The sequence below is a fragment of the Harmonia axyridis genome, chromosome X (assembly GCF_914767665.1).
Source record: "Harmonia axyridis chromosome X, icHarAxyr1.1, whole genome shotgun sequence".
NCBI classification, from domain to species: domain Eukaryota; kingdom Metazoa; phylum Arthropoda; class Insecta; order Coleoptera; family Coccinellidae; genus Harmonia; species Harmonia axyridis.
This window is the reverse complement of record NC_059508.1, coordinates 27,719,790-27,742,553: the sequence shown is the minus strand read 5'-3', so window position 1 is coordinate 27,742,553 and position 22,764 is coordinate 27,719,790. Positions and strand designations below refer to the sequence as shown.

Genomic DNA, 22,764 nt, shown 5'->3' with positions numbered 1-22,764 from the left:
ACCTTCTCAGTGTAAACTTTTTATTTGAGATCGTACCACCTAAATTGACTCCACCTATTTAAGTTCGGGTATATACCCGAACCTACAAACTTCAAAAGAAAATAGAAGTTGGTCCCGGGTCATCTCCGACAAAACCATTTAGGAACCATAGCACTGCCTTTCACAACACTGCTGACGCATCACCTGAATAATCAACTGATGGACATTTCATCAAACCCGAAGAATTAAAGCTTAGCACAGAGTTCGATGGACTCTAGCAATGGCGAGTGTCTGCAAAAACTACCGCCATCTCATCGTCTATGGTATTCCAAACATGTCGCAAGCTAGATTGTTGTACATTAACCCTTACTGGTGATGGGATGTTATTTACAACTTGTATGCTCATTATCCTCTTCAAAATGTTATGAAACAGTCGGTGGAATGCTGATTAGAGAAGAGCTATATTTCACGAACTGTGATTTAACTGAGATCAGAATGTCACAGGTAGTCACGGTTCCGAAAAACGAATACAGAGCGTGACGGGATCACAGTTTGAACATTTCACAGATCTTTTCAGGGCATATCATCGTCCGTTGCAATCGTAAATTATGAAGGCAGCCTGATGTTTTTATTGCTTCGGAACCTTTTTCGACTAACATAATTGCATATTTTTATGACAATCCCAGCATCGTAGGCAACTTCGCATGCTGTAGGAAGTATTTTTGTAGAACTAGTTGAACAATAAATACTTGCTGCAAACTAATAACTACTGCATTACTGCATAATTGGTGGTGGCAATAAAATTCTAATTTTATGCTTATCTTTGATAAACAACCCCAAAGAAATTCTTTCTATATTGAAGTTGTCGACCGAAGCAATAAATGGTACTCTGTATTATAAAAAATAAACGAAAACACGTCAGCGACATAATAATAATAGGCGAAAGAATAATAACAGGCGAAAGACCAGCAATCTTTGGGCTTTCTTCACAAAAGTTGATGTAAATTATGCTACTTGTAATTTATGCAAGTTGAAATTATCTTTCAAAATCACCTCTTCAAATTTGAGGAAACATTTGAAAAATCGATATCCTTCTGTTACGTTCCTAACTAAATCTGAAATAAGGAAAAGAGTTGAATATGTAAGAAAAATGGATGTTTTCATAACAATTTTGCTTTGAATGAGTGACCAATTCGAGTTGCAAAGATAAACGAACTAAGGTTTGGGTGATTCATACAAATATTATTAACAAGCAACCTAAACAGTGATCACGTCACGCTTTAATTTCACTGATATCATAAAGTAACGTTCACGTTTCACAACGTGATCTAGAAATCACGGTATCGCTTCTCTCTAATGCTGGTCATCAGAATCTTTTGCAGTTGAATGATCGAATTGGAAATAAGACGGCATAATTTGCTTCCAGCTTAAAATAAGCTATTGCGCCAAGATATAGAGGATATCAAAAGACTGATGAAAAATCCATAATCAAAATTGAAATTCGTAACGCATTTTGTTGGAAGAAATTAAGTAAGGTTATATTGCACTATTGATATCGGATCTTTAATTTGGGATACCTTATAAGAAATCAATCAATTGTATAAATGTAAAAAAAAAAGTTGTGGTTCTGAAAAGAACCGATTTTAAACTTTGTGAAAAAGATGCTTAAGCACGTTCGCCACGGATACGTCGAGCAAGTTGAATGTCCTTCGGCATAATGGTTACTCTCTTGGCGTGAATGGCACATAAATTTGTATCTTCGAATAGACCGACCAGATAAGCTTCGCTAGCTTCTTGAAGGGCCATCACGGCGGAGCTCTGGAAACGGAGATCGGTCTTGAAGTCTTGGGCAATTTCGCGCACTAACCTTTGGAAAGGAAGTTTGCGAATCAACAGCTCGGTACTTTTCTGATAACGACGGATCTCACGAAGAGCTACGGTACCTGGACGGTAACGATGAGGTTTTTTTACGCCACCAGTAGCGGGTGCACTTTTACGTGCCGCTTTTGTGGCAAGTTGCTTACGCGGTGCCTTTCCGCCAGTGGATTTTCTTGCGGTTTGCTTCGTACGGGCCATCTCGAGTATGGGTATAAACTAGTTGAGGGAAATCTTAGATTCATCTATTTATAGCGGAATAGGTAGGCGGTTCCACTGCACATTCTCGCAATATCATTGGTTGGTCGTGTAGATCTAGTGGTGGGGAAAACTGTGATGGTATAAAAGCCGTATTTTCCGCTAAAACCTTTAGTTAATTCTTGTTATTGTAGTCGTTAACTGAAAAATGACTGGCAGAGGCAAAGGTGGTAAGGGTTTGGGAAAAGGTGGCGCTAAGCGTCACAGGAAAGTTCTACGAGACAATATCCAAGGAATCACGAAGCCCGCTATCAGAAGATTGGCCCGCCGCGGTGGGGTGAAACGTATCTCTGGTTTGATTTACGAAGAAACTAGAGGTGTACTTAAGGTATTCCTAGAAAACGTTATTAGAGACGCTGTAACTTACACCGAACACGCAAAAAGGAAGACTGTAACAGCAATGGACGTCGTATATGCTTTGAAACGCCAAGGTCGTACGTTGTACGGTTTCGGAGGTTAAATTTCACCATCGAAATATTGCTATCGGTCCTTTTCAGGACCACAAAGTTAACTTTTTCTCGTTTTTTCCATTACACAAATATCATACAATCCGAAAGCAAACAAAATTCCCACAAAGCCTAAGCCTGTCCGTGAGATGGGCAACCAAATTACTATGACGAGATAATTCTTTTGGAATTCAGCGTTAAGGGTAAACAGCTAACATTTTCATTCACCTAACTATAAATATTATTTATTAATTTTTTTTTTACTTAGAATTGCTGTGACCATACGATCGCAAAATGTAAAAATATTCCGAGGACAAACAAAAGTGTTATCAATTCAAGTTTATAAGCATTTGGTTAGTAGTGCACTAGGAGTAACATTTCTCATCCAAATTTTATTGCCACCTTATTTTATCAATTTGAACAAATTAAGAAATGGGCTTATATAAATTATTCCATAAAATATTTTCACAGAATCGATGACGGTAGGCGGCGATAAGATATATAATTATTTCTTCTGCGCGTTCCGTTCATCAACTTTACATCGACAACAGAATGGTAAAGAGTCGAAACAATTTCGTACCTCGGCATGGGATCATTCGAGGGAAATCCGCTGTAGGATTGAAAAGGCAAGAGCAGCTTCCATTAAAATGAAAAAACTTTTCACGATTCACGACCTGAACAAGAAGACCAAAATACGACTTCTGAAGTGCTATGTCTTTCCTGTGCTTCTGTATGGGTGGAGTCATGGACGCTTACTGAAGCTTCGTGTAAGAAGCTTGAAGTATTCGAGATGTGGCTCTACAGAAGAATACTCCGAATCAATTGGACAGAGCACATGACCAATGAGAGGGTTCTAATATTAGTCAACAAGAAAACTGAAATTGTTGACACCGTGAAGAGGAGGAAACTGGAGTACTTGGGCCACATCATGCGGAATGAACAAAGATACAGCCTTCTCCAGCTTATACAGCATGGCATGGTTGGGGGAAGGAGAGGTCCCGGCAGGAGGAGAATTTCGTGGCTCAGAAATTTGAGGGTCTGGTTCTGGGAAACAACAATTGGACTGTTTCGTGCAACAGTGAATAAGGTCACAATAGCCAGAATGGTCTCCAATATCCGATAACGGATTGGCACTATCAAGAAGAAGAAGTTCCGTTCATCCCACCCGTTTGAGTTGATAATTCTCGCTAAGTTAATCCCCTCCGCGTATAACGAGATCACACATTTTCTAATCGAGAAGCCAATTTTCTCATTCCTATCCCGTATTGCACAATATTTCACACACGGTACAATCCATATTATATTTACAAAGAAAAAACATATATATCAACCGTTGAACTTATCTCTCATAAGGGTGTCAAATATGAACCGATGGGTTCATATATATATATATATATATATATATATATATATATATATATATATATAGAATGTTTATTTTTTCTCTTTATTGTAACTGATAATTTTTGTTGATATCTTGTAGAAGCCCTGAGGATGGATTGAATAAAATCCGAAAGCTCGGCAAAGAAAACAGAGTATTTTTTTGGTGTTCACACCGATTCCCTGAGAAATCATTCTGTATAAATCACGACCATTATTGCGTATATACTTCGAAAATGTGATTACGAGATCCCTGTAAAATTTCAACGCTACGAGGTCCATGTCTTATAAACCAACAATCCGAGATCCTTTCCTATATACCCTATATACATTGTATACCGCGTGGCAATGAGATCCGTTCAACGTTGCCACTAAGACGGATCTCGTTAGATGCGAGATAAGTATCAAAATCTTTGTATATCGATAAGGGTCAAAATCGCATATTCGTCGGATCTCGCAAGATGCAGAACATGTCGTGTACTTGGAATATGTATTTATGCCAACGCCAGAGTCAATCATTGTAGCAGGTGTTCCTATTTCATCAGTTTTAGGGCTGAACTCTGTCATAATCTCACCGATTTTTGAGTGGTCGAAATTTAAGTTTCGACTCCCTGTTGATGAATTCGTCTTCAAATGTAAATCTGTTTGCGTGTTTGTATACACGAAACATTCGAGATGAAGGACAGTGTACTTGGGTGGTTTCGTATCGCGAAGTTCGTTAACTGGTAAAATCTGACCAAGATTTTAGTGAATATGTCTTTTAGAAATGTTGAGTTTCTATTTATTTCAAAACTATGAGTTTGACTTGAATGAAATTACGCACTCCCTTGAAATACGACAATTTGAAGCCTTCCGTGAAATTTCATGTTGCTCAGTGAACCAGAACCATAGAGCAATTGAAAAGGATATCGAAAGGCGACTATCAAATATCTCTGATACCACAGAACCGATAGGATCGAGTTTTCAGAGGCTTCAACTAAAACACAGCCCGGAACTGTGCGAAATATAAAGCTGATCATATCATCAGTATAATCAAATATAGACCAAGGATAATTCAAGAAAAATATGGAATATGCCATAATGAGAATTTCGGTAATTGATCTTTCGAACGGGTTGCATTTTTACGCATATATATGAAATAAGCATTTCAAGCTTGTTGCAAAATTTCGAGTGCCTTGCTAGAATAAGGTTTGAAGTAGTCATACTCATTTCAATTAATTTGAAGAATAATTGATAAAAGTAGTTTTTCCTCCACGATTTCTTGCCAACACTTATATGTAGGGTTTAGCCAATAACTGAATTGTAGTTTGATTAATTCAATAATTTTGGTTTGAATCGAATTTCAGTATTGAATTTAGGTGAAAATTCAACATTTTGAGTTTCAAGGAACATTATAGATCGAATAGTTCCTCTCACTTATCAATCAGATTTAAAAATGTTATTATCAGAAGTGGAAGTGACGCTTTTTATTAGGCCGTATATTGAACATAACTAAAAACATATATTTCAGTAACAAAACATTCATTTTATGGAAATTAAACAGATAATAATCTACAACAGTATCAGTTATTAATGAATAATGAATACATTATTCCTAGTAAAAACACTGTCCATTTCGTTATAAATGTTATTTGCCTCAAAATTTTGGTCACCGAATCAATTTAATCATTCTGAAAGGTTTTCGATATAATTTGCAAAATACACTAATACAGACGGAACGGAAATATATTCTAATAACGTCTGACGTCATGGCGACTTCAACAAGCTTCTCCAAATTTCCTCGAATGTCAGTATTAACACTTTCATTGATTCCCCTAAATGCTCTTGTGTCGATAGGAAAATGATCATGTTCACTAGATACTTTATCATTTTACGATTTTCCCTAACCTCATTATTAACACTGTTATGAATTTGCTTGAGCACTGTACATAGTAGGTATTTACAATATTTTGTTTCACGAACAATTCAGATTTTATAGCCGGATGAATATGTTTTTTGGAAATTTCATGTTTACTCGTAAAACAAGGAATTTCAAGTTATCGTATCCAGTCGAAACGAAAGGGCTTTTTGATTGAAATGTAGCAGGCAGTATCAACAGAAAAGTTTGTTTTGAATTTCGTTACCGGTTAACCAAATGAGTTTTTCGTGAATGGTTTTTGAAAGGGCACAATAATAATGAAAAGCTAACACAGTCACCGTTACTTGCACGGTTACTTGACACAACCCCCTTATGTTAGAAATCACTCGATTACTCAAATTGACCGATCAAGAAATTCAGAATTCACTCAGATTTAACGAAATGAAACAAAGAAAACAAAAAATTTGTGCATCCCAAACTTTCTCTCATTTTAACACGTTATTCTAACTAGCGATTCGCATCTTGGTCGGCTGGTCAATGTTACCAAGTATTCCAATTATCCGCATGGGATTCACTCAACCCAGGATACAATTCAAATTGTCCTTATATTTCTACTTGAGTAATACTCATGCATATTCTCTCAAAAATATTATATTCAGAGAGGAGTTTTTAATCAACATATTTTTTCGATAATTCAGAAGATGAATTTCATTTTAATAACATAACATAACATACTTTATTGATCCTGTAAAACAATAACAATAATTTCTGTTTGTTTTCTTATTTATGTGATAATTGAAAACGTTTTGTGGAAATACGTGTTATATGCTATTGACTAAATTTCAGGCAATGCACAAAAAAAAATGGAATATAGAGTCCGAGAAAGAAATGAAATACAAGAAAAATTAACGAGAATGAGAAACACTTTATGTTTTTTATGTCTGATTCTCATACATTATATAGGTAAATTTTTTTTCTGATAAAATTAAGGATTTATCAGTATTATTTTCTTAACATGTATAAAAATTGACGAGGGAAATTGTTTCGCTGTCAAAAGCAGGTTCAATTGGTTTTGATATATTTTCTACCCCAACTGTATCATGAAGAACCAATCAAAATATACCTCTACTTCTAGGACATTGTTGTTATAAAATATAAAGTTCCAAGACAATGAACACCAAGTTGAACGTTTTATGTCCTATTGTCTTCATATTAAAATTGATATTGTTTTCGAACTATAATATATATTGATATTGTGTGCTAATGTCCTGAAAGTGGAGGTTATATGAGCAAATATTTCGATTCATTTGAATCATACTATAATATAATACATCACTTTAATATGACTCGTTTCTGCTTATATTTGGATCTCTGCCTACAACTTCGACTAAATATTATAGATGATTAGAGATTATAAAAATTTAACTCCAAAGTTTTATATATGTATAAGCAGGTGATATTGCTTTCATCGATATAGAAAATAGAATGCAGGTATCAAATCTCAAGAAAGATGTGCACCACTTGCGCATCAGGTAACACATTTCATCGAAATAACATGAGTTACTTATTAAAAGATAAAACACTTCGAACAAATAATTGTATTTTCCTATATATATATAAACATGGGATCAATGCATCGTTAATATCTATATACTTTATTGTGTAAGTACACACGAATATTTTAATATTCACACAGATACATATATAGTACTTACATCGTTTTATCTAAGACTGTACATTGCTGTACATTGTTTTGATTGAATATTGTGAAATTACACTTTTTCCCTTCTTGATTTCCACCAATCTGAAACGCTCGATTTTGAATTACAAATAATTACCTTGATGGAAAACTGTATGATATCATCTTTCATCAGTTTTTTCGAGTTTACCCGTTGTAAAACTCGACAGCTCTTGTCACCAAAATCAAAATACCTTTGATAAAAAGAATTTATGGTTTCATGGAATAGTCCTGTCGATTACTATTTCGGAATCTCATTTTTCCTGTGAAAAATTATAAAAAACACAAACCAAAATAATGTGTTTCTAACGAGAAGCATTCGTGAAAGATCCTTGTCTTGAACTCAGATTTTTGTTGCCACAAGCACTCATGTTTTTTGTTGAAATATTATTCAGCAATGCGTTTTTTCGTAAAAATAAAATGCCGTTAAATTATCACTTACCACAATATATTGATTAAAATAAATTGCCTTGGTATTTGATGAAATTTTCAAAAATAAATCATTTATTTTTAATATGTACAATACCACTTCGGATATTTTAAATTTGATATTTTGAATTTTTTTTGGATGACGCACGGGTTTCGTCTGAAATAATAAAATCTACTTATGTCTCTGTATGATGATATTGTCAAATCAACGATATTGTTATGATCATGCAGAGAAACAGTTTTTAGTTTTTTAACGAAAACCGTGCATCGAATTGAAAAAAGTTAGATTATCAACTTTGGTGAAAAATGATTGGGAATTTCGAGAATAATTTTTATTTGAGGAAAAATATGTGGTATACTATCAATGTCTACCGAAATAGGCAAGTCATTTGACCTGCCTATTTCCGGCCTATTTACCCACTGGTGGAAATAAAAAAAAAAGGTGATAGATTAAAGAATGCCTCTTGATTCATAGTACATGAATGACAACTTTCATTGAAATATCGGAAGTGTTATTGGAGATATTAAAAATGAATTAATTATTTTCGAAAACTTTACCACCCTGAAAAGGTTAGGACATATGTTCATATGAAGTTTTTTTCTTAAAATGGGCACCAAAATCACCTCCATGGATATTGACATTCAATTACACTCTGTATATAAGAAGCAGTGCTGGTTATTCATGAGTCTGTTTCTGAATTCGTTCATTTCGTGATGAATTGCCTGATTAGTATTCTTACGCAACGCAAATGAACCACAATTATTGGCATTAGAGCTTCAAAATCAAGCAGTCGTGGATGATAGTTATTTTCTATACAAGTGGGATAAAATTATTATTATTATATGAGTGTGTATGTTGAAAACGAGTGCGTAGCACGAGTTATGTAAGCACACGAATATATCAATAATGATGCATTATCAAACATTTATATAGTACGACGATTAATCTACGACTGCCTATAATGAACAAAATATAGCACAACATTGTACTGTTGTTGATATAATTTCCCTCGAAATCATAAGAATATGTTTATTACATTGATGACTACTTGACGTCAAACAAGTTGGTTTGCAAACAACGCCTTTTTAGAAAAATATTCAGCTGGTATTCAATGTGTTTGGTCCAAATGAGTTATTCAAAAAGACTTCCACATTATACAGGGTGTTTCATTCGAAAACGGAAATACTTCCTGGTGCATAGGTGGCACCAAGGCGGTTCTGGGGATACCCCATTTATTGGGTCTTACTGTCTTCATAGTCGAGATACAGGGTGTTTTATGAATTTCACCCGTTTCTTTCTGAAGCCATATCGAACGAACCACCCGGTATATTTTCTTCATATTTGGCAAATATATTCCTGATTGAGAGCCCAAACGTATCATGCAATAACCGCCTCGAAAATCCATGTCTGGGTTAACAAAAAATTATGAATCGTTTGAATCCTCGTAACAACACCCTGTAGATCGGAATTTTGAAAATCTGAACTAAAAACTGAACTGGGAGGTGTACTTCAAATTTTAGCGCAGACAGTTTTACTGCACAAATTTTCAACGTAAAAGTGAAGTTTTTAAACTTCGATACCTGAAAGTGGTTTGAAATGACTTCTAACAATAAATCATGAAAAATATTGAATTCTTAATTATTTCAAGATTACTTTGTAATTAATTTCTACATTGGTTGTTTGTCACCTATGCACCTGTGAAATATTTCTGTTGCCCAATGAAACACCCTTTATAAAAAAACAGTTACGGCTATTGGTAGAGTTTAAGTTCTTTAGAGTGAATTCTTTTCCGAAAAATATGTAACTTAATGAAGTTTGAGTTGTGTAGTGAATTCTACTACGTAACGCGAATGAATCAAATTATGTGGTCCAATAGCTCAAAAATGAGGAGGTCGTAAAACATAAAGTACATTTACGGCAATTCGATTAAACATCGCTATTTTCTCTTTAGTTCAAATTATGTGTCAAGACAGCGTTGAACACAAAAATTTTACAGACTTATATCGATACAGTGTTGGTTTAGAAAACTGATATGAATGCGTTAAAAATTATCTTCGTCTGGGCAAATTATACCTGTCAACGCTTGAAGTGCCCCCTGCATATCGGTCTCCTCTTCCAGATGACACCAGATGACGGGCCGTCGTGGTAGAATGAAGGAACGTCGATATTATGCATAACTCTAACGTTTGTTTCTTTTTCTAAAACGGTCATATACAGAGCGTTCATCAATTTTTCAGTATCGCTTGAAATAACAGAATAGCTCTTAGGAACCAATACAATTAATATTACTTCCGAACGAACCATCAAACGTTTTGTTTATTTTTTGTTCCGAAGATGCAGGATATTCTCCGGCAAATACGAAAATATTGAAAAGCAATAACTTTCAAGCCACAGGATGATTATTATGGTTTGATATTCTATTACTAATACATAACCTTCGAATTCTAATAAATGTTCAAGACGTAATTCAAACTTATTGTTAATAACCCTTTCTGGTATATGTGAAACTAACATATTTCTAAGATAATGTGAAAAAATATTTTTATCAATTAGTCGTGAACACAAGGAAAATTTTTCATTTCGAGTGGAACAAATTTAATTACCCAAACCAACGATGGTTTTAATATACAATGTGTCCCGAAACTATGATGCCAAAACAGAACATTTCTCTTGAAAAATCAATAAGACTTCATTTTTTTCCCAAAAATCATTCGTTGCAGAGATTATAAAAAATTGAATGTAATTTTTATTCGTTAATTCCACATTTTCCGAAATTGTTCAAAGAAGTTTGTTCTTTTTCAATTCGGCGTAATAGTTTCCGGACACTCTGTATGTACAGGATGAGCTAAATTCGATGCTCACTGAACGTATCTCGAGACTCATAAGACAAGATGAAAAAATCTTCAAGGACTCCTGAGCTCTTCTTTCGAAATAAACCAAGATCAGAAAGCTGATCATAGATATCTTGCTCAGTTCTCAAGTTACAAGACATTCATGAAAAATTACTGTTTCAAATATTTCAATATATATATCTTATATTCAAGATATTCAATACATTCTAAAATATTGTCTTCAGTAATTTTTATGTTTCATATGATACTGATAACACATCATAGAAATCATTACCTACCGTTAAAAAAATAAAGAGTAAAATTGATGTTTCTCAAATGGTACACCATATATTTTTCGACGCAGGTTTTTGTCCGCAGATTTGTCGAAAAGCATCCCGTTATCGCTTTTTAAAAAATGTTATCTGTTTCAAAGATATTGTATTTTTGACTTCGTTGTTTCGATGGGACACCTCGTATATAAATATTTTTCATTTATCTTGAGATTCAATTTATTTCCCGTTATTCCAGTAATTTTAATGGTCAATATTTTAAGAATAACACAGCATAGGAATTAATAATCGTTTTAGAAATATAGACGGGAATTGGTCTCATTTAAATGGGACACCCTACATAATATTCGATTGAAATTATACAATGGACACAACATTTTGTGTAAAAATGTTTCACTTATTTCGAGATCTAATTCATCAGTTAGATCCCGAAAGAAATGAAACATATTTAAATCTATCCAATCAAAAAAAAATTTCTGTTATCCGTTTCAAACATAGGACACCGTTTTGATGGCACACCTCATATATACATATTTTTCATCAATTTCGAGATCAATTCATTTTGTATTCTTCGTATTATTGTAATTGAGTTATATATAGGGTGTTCCCACTTAATTAGAAATCAAATATCGATTCAGAGATATAGAGGAGTGTTGGTATTTTGAAAATTGGACACTTTAATGACTGGATTACAATTCTACGATGAACACAAAATGAATTAAATGTGCAGATAAATGAGAAATATTTAGTGTTTGATTGTTTCAGTCTTTACTTGTCGGAAATTCCGCTTTATATTATATAAAGCGGAAATAAGTTATTTTACTTTTTAAACATCGAGAAATATTTATATATGAGGCGTCCCATCAAATAATAAAGACAAATTACTCAAATCTTTGAAACAGATGACATTTTTGAAAAATCGATAACGGTACACTTTTCGACAATTCTGAGGTTGAAAAACTTTTCAACGCAGTTTCTTGTTTTTTAAATGGAACTCTACATATTTAGAGTGTCCCATTTATGAAACACCAACTTTGCTTTATGTCTCTGACACGTTAATTAATTTCTATGATCTGTTAAGAGTATTCTTTAAACCATAAAAACTACTGAAAAAAATCGTTTAAGAATTTTTCGAATTCCGAAGGAATTCCTATTATATATTATGTCAACTTTCCACATCAAATTTCCTTGATATTGAATGAAATTTTGTGGTTTATTTCTCGTGTAAAATCTTTTTTGTAAAGGTTCTATTCTAGAAAACACAAATGTGCGGTGCAATTTGATGGAAAATAACCTGGAATCATAAAAAACCTTTTTGTTAAACTCGCATATTAACTAGTGGAATCTGAGGTGGAATTTAATGTCAGCTTAGAGCTACGGGATTTAGAGTAGAATGGTGTGAGAAACACACAAGCAAAAGCATATTTCTTATTACATCATTCTTAGTAGATTCCAATATAAATCTCTTCAATCAGCAGATTCAATTTGAGACGTTTGGTGCAAAAATCGGTTTTAATTTAAAATTTTCGAAATTGAGTTGTAGGTGTAGTCTTTTTTGATATACAATAATTTTATTCGACTTATTATTCATATGTACTAACCAATTTTCATAGTTTATCCTGCTATTTCATGTTAAAGAATAATATTCGCATTCAAACTCAAATTGTTCATTCAATAAATAATTTGTTATAAATAATTGGATACCTTCCTCATGTTTGTTCCCACTGAAAAAATAACAAGCAGGTGCTACCTTTTAAATAACCAACAGTTATTAAATCGCAAAATTATGTGAGCGCTCTTGTATTATGGTAACAAAATAGCTTCGCCTCTTGTATATCACAATTTGAAAAACGGTACTCATCGTCGAAGGCTCTGAACTTATCCATTTTCGAGAGAATAATCAACAAAAATTTTAAGATTTGATTCTTTCTGAAATTGGAATTCAAGCAATTCGAATAAGATGTTCTAATTAAAAATGATGTTTTAGATAGGAGTATTGACCTCAAATTCATAGTTACTTGTTATAAATGTTTTCATTTAGTAAAAAGAGTTAGCACCTATGTTTGCAATGAATTAAGTTATATTATCATTAGTCTTCTAGCAAAAAATTCATTTTTCAAAAGAAAACGAGAGTTTTCGGGGAATACCCTATAAGAAGAAATCTTATTCCCTTACATATTACTGATTGACAAATACAACAGAGCAAAGGAAATTACATTCAACAATACCTAAGTTTTTCCAAAAAAAAGCCATAGACGAATATTCGGTATATACGAGAAATTGTAGAAAATATTGAAGCTTGTCAATGATACCTACAATCCGCCTAGTATAATTCGAAATCATTTGGTACGTGTCCCAGATATGATATTTTGCATTCCACCCTACATTAATCTTCAGTAGGTACTTCTGTTTATTGTTGGATACAAAATCCGATTCAGTAGGCTGGTGTAACATATCAATTTTCATAGAAAATTTTTCTTGGGAAAATGTAACGAAACTTTTCCTCCAACAATTTTTTTTTTAATTATTCAGCGACGTCACTTTCAGCCTAAAACTAATTGATCTGCGATCCGACATAATGATATCCGTTCTTAGAATTATAAATTGACAATAACAAAATTCCAAAGAAATATCTATTGACCGATTTTCAAGAAGATACTCCAAAAATTTCCATGAATTGATTTATGGTTTATAAAATCAATTCAACATATTGGCTCTTGAATTTGAGCTCTATCAATAAATATTTTATGATCAAAGCCTAGAACAACATTATGCAAAGGTACGAGTACTCAATATTTTTCTGTCTCGAGTACATTAAATTAGGAAAGGAAACGTACGTCTCGAATGATTTCATTTATAGTATTGAAGAAGAGATAAATTTTTCCTCATAAATATGAAATACTTCGATGAATATCATTTATTCATTAGATAAAACTCGCTCTTATTCATTTCGTTCAATTTTACTTATGTATATTCGAACACCTAAATTAAAAAGTTGAAAATTTCCAACAAAGACCATCCTATACACTTATCGAAATAACAGTTCAAACTGCCCTAGCTAGACTTTCAAGCGTTGTCAGGAATTCGAGTATCAGAAAGCGAAATAAATGCATTCCCAAACCCTTCTCGTCATTCCACTTAGATAAATCACCACGAGTCATGACATGAATAATAGGTATGTATTTAATTCATCAAATTGATAAAGAGTTTCGACTTTCCGAGATCCACACAGTGTTGCAATTCAAGGATCTCCCAAAGTACGCACGACACCTCTAGGACGATATACATTTTCGATGCCAGCGCCAATTTTCCCGAACTTCATTTGTACAATTTGCATGTAATTAGTGACCGCTATGAGCTCCATCTCAAACTTCGCCAGAATGATATATACTACCTCAGGATACCGAAAATGAACGAAATACGTTACGAGATCCGGCCATCGGATCTCATGATCTCGTAGCGTTGATAACTTGGCTGTATACGGATCTCGTATTCCTACACCATACATATATATATATATATATATATATATATATATATATATATATATATATATATATATATATATATATATATATATATATATATATATATATATATATATATATATATATATATATATATATATATATATATATATATATATATATATATATATATATATATATATATATATATATATATATATATATATCAACGATTTTTAATTCCCAATATACAACAATAGTTATAAGTATGATAAGGGGTGTGGGAAAATTGATAAGTGTTATAATTTCATTCTTCTTTATTTCATTTAATCGACGTTTCGATCCCGATGGGGACCATCTTCAGGACTACAATAGCAATAGAAAACAGTCAAAAACGTGGCAACCACAAAACATGTAAAAATAGTATATGTCCCACCTATGTGGGACAGACATCTCAATGGTTAAAGAGTCGATTAACGTTACATAAGAGTGATATCCGGACAATGAACCCACGATGTGCTTTAGCTGTACACTCAATGAAAAAGGATCATAAAATTGATTTTGAAAATACAGAAGTATTATGTACGGAAGGTAAATATAATAAAAGACTGATACAAGAAATGATCAACATAAGAAATCAAGAAAATCCAATAAATAAAAAAACTGACGTACAAAGATTAAGCAATGTTTACACGTTCCTGTTAACATATCCAAACCGGGAACGATTCTATGATGGACCACTAGACGAATAAAAATAAGAAAAAGTAAACCAAAGTTGACGCGATGCGATTCTGTGATATGTACCAAAGAAAATAATTAAGTTAGGTTAGACACACTGTTTATACTTCACATCCAATTGACAAAGAAAGATTAATCCAACTGATAGAGTATTTGAGACTAATTTACTTAAAAATTTGCGTTAATTGATGAATTTTAACTTATTAAGGAGACAACCTCAAATTCTGTGACTGTTTTTAAAGATTTGGGATAGTTCTTTTCTTATCAGTCGAATTCCCTTAATTGATTCACGATATATATATATATATATATATATATATATATATATATATATATATATATATATATATATATATATATATATATATATATATATATATATATATATATATATATATATATATATATATATATATATATATATATATATATATATATATATATATATATATATATGTATTTATCTCAAGGAGCTGAATCTGCCTAAGAACACGATCACATGGATGCAGAAGGCTGTGATTTTGGGAACCGTGAATATCTTACGGAAGGTCGTATACCCCCATTGATCAAAAAGAGGGTTATCCTTGATGCCTTGGCGTCCGGATAACTCTACCAAACCCACTAATGAGTGTTCAGATGTTCATTTCTGTTCTATATTGTTAACAAGTGTCGGGGACGTGGCACATCTTTGTATTAATGCTTTTTGAACAATATTCCTTATTCTTCATATAGGGATCTTGTTTTCGCTGTATATTTCATTACTCCGATCAACAATAACATTGCATAAACCTGCAAATATTCTTCATTGCTCACCTCTTTCTTTCTTCTTTTCTTCAATAACAGATTTATGGAAAATTACATTACGGCACTATTATGACCGTTAATAACAATAAAAATTAAATCTGCCAGTATGTACTCATCATCATAAACATTTCAGGCTCTCTTCATCGTTCAGCTTAATGACTAGTTGATGGAAATTTATACTTTCGATTCTATGACCATTCAATCTGCCAGTGAGTTATCAGACTCATCATCAAGACATTCCATATCCATTATAATATAATTATAATACAATATTATTATAATATAATAATAATAATGAGTGGCGTGTGAAGCAACTTTACCTAGACATTCTTCCAGTGCCCATTGGACTGTCAATATTATACTTGAGATTTATACTCTCCCGTGTTACTTAAGTTTCACATGTTTGAAGTGCAGAATTAACAATTTACTATTTCACTTGAATTATTAAAAGTAGTTTACTTACTGAATTATTTGATATCTTAATTAAATGAGGTAATATAGTTTTGTTTGCACGATATCGCTGGTTCCCATTTATATCATTCGCTGATTCCTGCTTCCAGTATGGGATTACAAATTGTTTTTTTTTATGGAGATTTTATATTATCCTTTTTTTTTTTCAAACTATTAATTTGTATGATTCGTTCTTCAGGTAATTCATCCGTTAGTGCGTGTCTAACATTAATCGAGTTTTCATATTAGATTGACTACTTTTTCCGAACGCGCTTTTGTATTACGGCATTATTTAGCGGAAAAGCTTTTCTATGAATTTATGAACAATCAGCTACATTTCCAGCCTGCTCCAAAATACGATTATTATCCTTTCATGTCTGTTATTTCTCACGAGTTGATTTAAAATTGTCTTCATTGAACAGTTAGAAGATTCATCCACACTAGATCACCCTACCGACTCGCCACTTTCAGAACTATAATAACCCTAATTGTAGGAAAGTTATCGATTATATCAAGTATGCTTTGAATTAACGAAATTTCGAACAATTTACGTTCCCTGAAATACAATTGATTATATTTCCTATTAATCAAATTACATGGAGAAAACTGAGGCCAATACTCCGGCTCGAAGGACCACCTTTGTTAACGATAGCGTTTTATACCGGAATTCACATTCCTTCTTTCGAATGTCGTGTATTATCGATTATGGGAAATTTTCCGGGAATATTTCTAGACGAGATGGTGCAGAAATTTTCTATTTTTGATTTTTCCATTCGGAAATTTCAAGGATTGATCAATTGAGCATTTTGCTCGAAATAATCCTCATATTCATACATTTCTAGCCAAAGTTCCGTCGACTTCAGTTTTAATGCATTAATTTTCAGTATTTTTCCTGCAGAAAGTGTATCTAACGTTTTTGAAATATATACAGTGTAACGATTTCATCAATTATCACGATAATGTCTTCTGCCGATACAGAGGTGCAACAAAGCGGTGCGTCCGTTCCAATCGGTGCGAAAACTGCGAAGAAATCCGAGAAAAAGACTGCGACCGCGAAACAGGCCAAACCCAACCATCCTCCGACTTCAGAGATGGTTAATAACGCCATCAAAGATTTGAAAGAAAGAAGTGGATCGTCATTGCAGGCCATCAAGAAATTTATAGCTTCCAACTATAAAGTAGATTCGGAAAAATTGGCTCCTTTCATTAAGAAATACCTCAAATCAGCTGTGCAATCTGGATCTTTAGTTCAGACAAAAGGAAAAGGCGCATCTGGTTCGTTCAAATTGGCAGCTGGTGGTTCGACATCGGGATCCCAGAAGAAAGTGATTAAAAAAGCCACCTCCAAGTCCAAAGATGATCTTAAAAAATCCACTTCGGCATCAGCTGTGGTGACCGACAAGAAGAAAAAGAAGTCTACTGTTGCCAAAAAACAAGCCGCTGTAACGAAAACGAAGAAAGCAGTTGCAACAACCGAGAAGAAGAGCCCCAAAGCCGCCAAGTCCCCTTCTAAAGCTAAGAAGATTGCGAAATCGCCAACTAAGAAACCGAAAGCTCCAAAACCCAAATCAGTCAAGTCTGTGGCAACTCCGAAAAAAGCAGCACCTTTGAAGAAGAAGAAGTGAATAAATATATGAAAATTACTGTTGTGATGAGAATGGTTCGTCTAACTAATCGGTCCTTCTCAGGACCTTCAAAAATTATCGATCAAATTTGAAATATTCATCTTGTTCTCCAATTTTTCTGATTCCCCATTTCTCTGTCCACCTTGAAACCGAAAGTCCTTACCGTATTGATTGTTGTCCTTCAATTTATTTTAAAATGAGACTACAAAAATTTTTTTTACAAATTTTGCCTTGAAAATGTTCTTCATTTCATTTCAGGGATCTTAGGGCTTGATGTGCTCTGAGGTAGATGAAAGACTCTGGCATTCTTGTATCGTCAGGTTCTGCGTGCCGACCAGATCTGTCCCCTATTGATTGTACTTGACTTCTCTCTTCGCCTGAACCACGGCACATTCATCTTTCCCCGGCTTCATTCCGATAGCCTCAAAGAACGCTACCACATTTCCCAATTGCTCGTCGTTAGCGGAGTAGAGCTTGAGGTCGTCGATGTATCTAACTGGCTTCTCAGTAGGTTTAGCGCCAAACAAAACCAGAAGAGACTCTGCGTGTCCCCCTGAAAAATATCTATCCTGATTTTGATTTCGACAGTTTCAACATAGATCTTGTTCTTATCCAAAAACATGTGGACAAGAGGTGGCGGGTCAGGTTTTTTTACCTTTAAAACAAAGTCAGTACTTGCAATCAATCATTACCGAATACATATAGGTACTTCAAATAAATATATAATTCAAGCGGAATATCGAAAAAATGCCAATATTCACGTAACAATAAATCGGACAAATGCAGGTACCGAATGAATAATATAAGGCTGCTAATTTCACACATACTTTCTGAAGGACTAATTGATACGTAAGTATCTATCACTTTGCAATCACAAATAAACGTTTCAGAAACTATAATTGATCATTTCAAAGAGCGATTAATATTTGTTATTCATATTTAATACCTATATATGTGTGCTCGTTAAATCGCTCTTTGAAATGATCAATTATAGTTTCTGAAAGGTTCTGTGTTTGCAAAATGAAAGGTACCTACGTGTTCATTAGTCCTTTAGGATGTCTGTGTAAAATTAGAAGGTTTTTTCTTATTCCTGCATTTCAAACAGCTGAAAATAGAAAACATGAAATTCGAGCGATTCTTGGGTGTTATTGGTGGTAATAACCTATTGATGGCGGAGCTTATCAGAGAGAAGCACTCTAGCTCAACGATAGAGTCAAGGAGGCTCTCAGAAAGGTCCGGAATGATAGTTGGGAAGAAAAACTACTTTCTCTTTCCACAGAAGACAACAGTGTTTGGCGGATGGCCAAAGCATTGCACTCAGATAGGAAACCAACCCCGCCGATTCACGGTTTACGAGGAATGGTATACAGTCCAGAAGAAAAGTCTGAAGCTTTCGCAGATAACCTCCAACGCCAATGCAGCTGTAGTTACAACTATGCGGAATTGGACCACATTGAGGACGTCAACCGCAAAGTGAAAAATGAATCAACGGAAGCTATTGGTTTCGAACCGTTCAGGAAATCCAGAACACTATTATGTCGAGTAAAGTGAGAACGGCACCAGGACCGGACGGCATTACTAACTTGACGTTGCGGAACCTCCCTCGAAAAGCTTTAGTAGCACTGACGAATATAGTCAATGCTAAAGATTCAACACAATAACGAAAGAAAAGAATATCATACAGTAGGAACAGTTCGGTTTTTAAAGCCAACATTCCACTGTGCAACAAGTGCTCCGAGTAGTGGAACCAATCACGGATGGATATAACCGGAAACAAGTCACAGGAGCTGTGTTTTTGGATGTAGCCAAATCGTTTGATAAAGTACGGCCCAAAGGACTGCTATACAAACTGCTTACGGCAGGTTTCCCACTCTCCATGGTCCAACTTTTAGCTTCTTACCTGCATTCTCGCAAGTTTAGAGCCAGATTTGACGGAGTATTGTCTTCAGAGAGGTCTCTTTCAGCCGGAGTTCCGCAAGGATCTCTGCTGTCTCCAATATTTTTCACAATATATGTATCCGAAATGCCAAAAACGGTGAAAAACTCCATGGCACTTTACGCTGACGATACCGCCTTTCTTGCCAGTTCTTGGTGTCCCAAAATGGCAACGAAGTACCTACAAGAAACCCTGAGAAGATCGAAGCAGTTTTTTTTAGCCGAAAGAAAATAGATCCCATCGGACTCGTCGTAATGTTCGGTAGGAGGATTGTAATGGAAAAACGAGGCCAAGTATCTGGGAGTGATACTTGACAAAAAGCTCACTTGGAACCAACACGTCACATCAGCTGTGACGAAGGGGAAAGACAACAGCGGCAGCGTTGCAACCGCTACTTTGCAAAAGCACAAAAATGTTTCTTTCCAACAAGCTTCTTCTTTATAAGTCCACCATCCGGCCGGTCATGTGTTACGCATGTTCGGCTTGGGGATACGCCGCAAAGACGCACCTGCAGAGACTTCAAGTCGTGCAGAATACGATCCTAAGACCAGCCGTAAATGCAGCTTGGTTTGTCAGCAAGGTACGGATAGGTACATGAAGACCTGAAAATACCATTCCTGGGCGACCATCTAAAAGATCTGAGCGTGAAGACCTTCATTGAAATGGAAAATCATGCAAACCCTTTTATAAGGAAGGCTTGCGACTACGATGAAAAAGCTCCTAGGAAACACAAACGACCGAAGATGGCACTTCTCTAGGAAGTGTGTATTAGAGCCAAACCCTTACTGGCACAGAGATTGTGTAATGATTACACAAACTTTGCCACCTGCTAGAGCAGATCAAAATAGCTCACCAGAGGTGAATTATATTGAGATGGAGCAGTAAAAGGCTAATTTATAGCCTGACTGCAAAAGAGAAAGAAGTTGTTAGCTCTTCACTGTATTTAATAAGTAGAGCGAGTATGGACTGTATTTTTATTATAGATGTTGCGATGGCAAAAACAATTCACAGATTTTCCGCTAATGAGAAACTGAATATAAAAGCTCCTTTTCTTTCGTAGGCCTGGAGGGATCCCTCAATGATGGCACACCAGTGGTCATGCACTTGATATTCTTGAACCTTATAACTAATTACTGTCTCTATCAGTTACTAACACTTGAATTAATTTGCCACACACAGCGAAGTTAATAAACTTATCGAAATTAGCGATAATGCGAATACTATTGTTTATAGCGACGAAATATGCGGAGAACAAGAAAGTATATCACTCTCATTAACAGTTCCAATTAATAATAATGTTTTTGCTGTTATAAAAAACCGCTCGTTCCATATTGGCTCATATTGCCAATATTTTCAAATCATTTTATGAGTCAGCAACCCACAATACAGAAAAGTGCAATTGTGTGCTGCCGACACAACAGAAGTTGTAAGTTAAAAAAATTCATACTACCTTTTTTTCTCAAAAATAAAGGGGGAATTCATTTGTTTCAAATTTGATTCACAATGCATTGGGGAGAAGACACAGTAATAACACTAAGAAGTTTTAACACATGATTTATTACAATTTCGATAAGTATGACAGCTTCATGATTTTTCTTTTTGGGTTGAAGGAATCAATAAGGTCAATTGGCTTGAAAAACATTTATGTATGATAATCAAAAAAACAGTTCCTCTGTCCGAAATGATCAATGAGCCTCTCCTCCAACGGAATCGTTCTTCTAATTCTTTCTTTCTACTGATTACTGGTTTTGGAGTTATCTACTAAAAATCTACCATCATCGTTCAGAAATCTATCAAAAATCTACTGACATACTTTTCAGAAAAAATTCCACAGTTGGCACTGCATTACAATTTCACATTTTTCAGATTACACTTCATTCTAGTGTCTCTTATGGTTAAATTTTACTTCATGAATAGGATAGATATTAGAGATGCGTATAGATTCGAACATAAAACAAGAAAATTTTTAGGAAATCGTTAAAGAATGGATCGAATTTTTTAGACGAGATATATTCTACGCCTATGGACTCAAAACGCGAACTTACCTATGATAGGTTAGGTTTTCATTTCCGGATGTTTTACATACTATACATGTTTTTCGAGGTTTTACCATGATTAAAATTAACAATATGTAACTTTAAATTCACAAACTTGTATAAAATAACGACGATTACAAACCAGTGGCGGCCGCTCAGAGGAGGCAGAGGAGGCCGGGCCTCCCCAAATTTTACCGCATTATAATTCTTAGTTCAAGTCCAACTATATTATGTTAACCTAAATCAATAGAATATTCAAATTTCTGGATACTTTTTACCCCAATATTTCATCATATTTATACATTCTCCGCAACAGACTTCAAAACTGAGAAGATTGCGCATCGCTGCACCGTACTACAGGCATGCGATGCGCTAAAGAATACAGCAGACTCCAGACGCGGGTCGCGGAGGCCCAATTCCTCTCTAGTCGCGTTTGTCTTGAACGTAGAATTTCAAATTTCTCCCGATACGAAGCTCCAGCCACTCTAAATTCGAGCTGGATATCACGTGCCGGAGGCCCTGTCTCCGTTGACCGAAAGCGCCCGAACATGATCCACGGCGATTAACGATGGGTCAGCTCAGCTGTTTCTGTTTATTAGCGCCAGAATTAGGGAAAGATAAAG

The 22,764-nt window shown here is 34.4% G+C and overlaps 2 protein-coding genes across 2 annotated transcripts; one reads left to right on the top strand and one right to left on the bottom strand.

Moving 5' to 3' along the window:
- Positions 1–1,581: 1,581 nt before the first annotated feature.
- LOC123685620 (histone H3) lies at positions 1,582–2,060 on the bottom strand. Its single transcript, XM_045625362.1, has one exon. The coding sequence runs from the start codon at positions 2,053–2,055 to the stop codon at positions 1,645–1,647; it is 411 nt and encodes a 136-aa protein (XP_045481318.1). The 5' UTR covers positions 2,056–2,060; the 3' UTR covers positions 1,582–1,644.
- A 163-nt stretch (positions 2,061–2,223) lies between these two features.
- LOC123685624 (histone H4) lies at positions 2,224–2,618 on the top strand. The gene has a single exon (XM_045625369.1). It carries the CDS (start codon positions 2,261–2,263, stop codon positions 2,570–2,572), a length of 312 nt encoding a protein of 103 aa, XP_045481325.1. The 5' UTR covers positions 2,224–2,260; the 3' UTR covers positions 2,573–2,618.
- The last annotated feature ends 20,146 nt before the right edge of the window (positions 2,619–22,764 follow it).

Excerpts from the sequence above, each read along its gene's own strand:
- LOC123685624 (XM_045625369.1), top strand. The coding sequence starts at position 2,261 with ATGACTGGCAGAGGCAAAGGTGGTAAGGGTTTGGGAAAAGGTGGCGCT.
- LOC123685620 (XM_045625362.1), bottom strand. The coding sequence starts at position 2,055 with ATGGCCCGTACGAAGCAAACCGCAAGAAAATCCACTGGCGGAAAGGCA.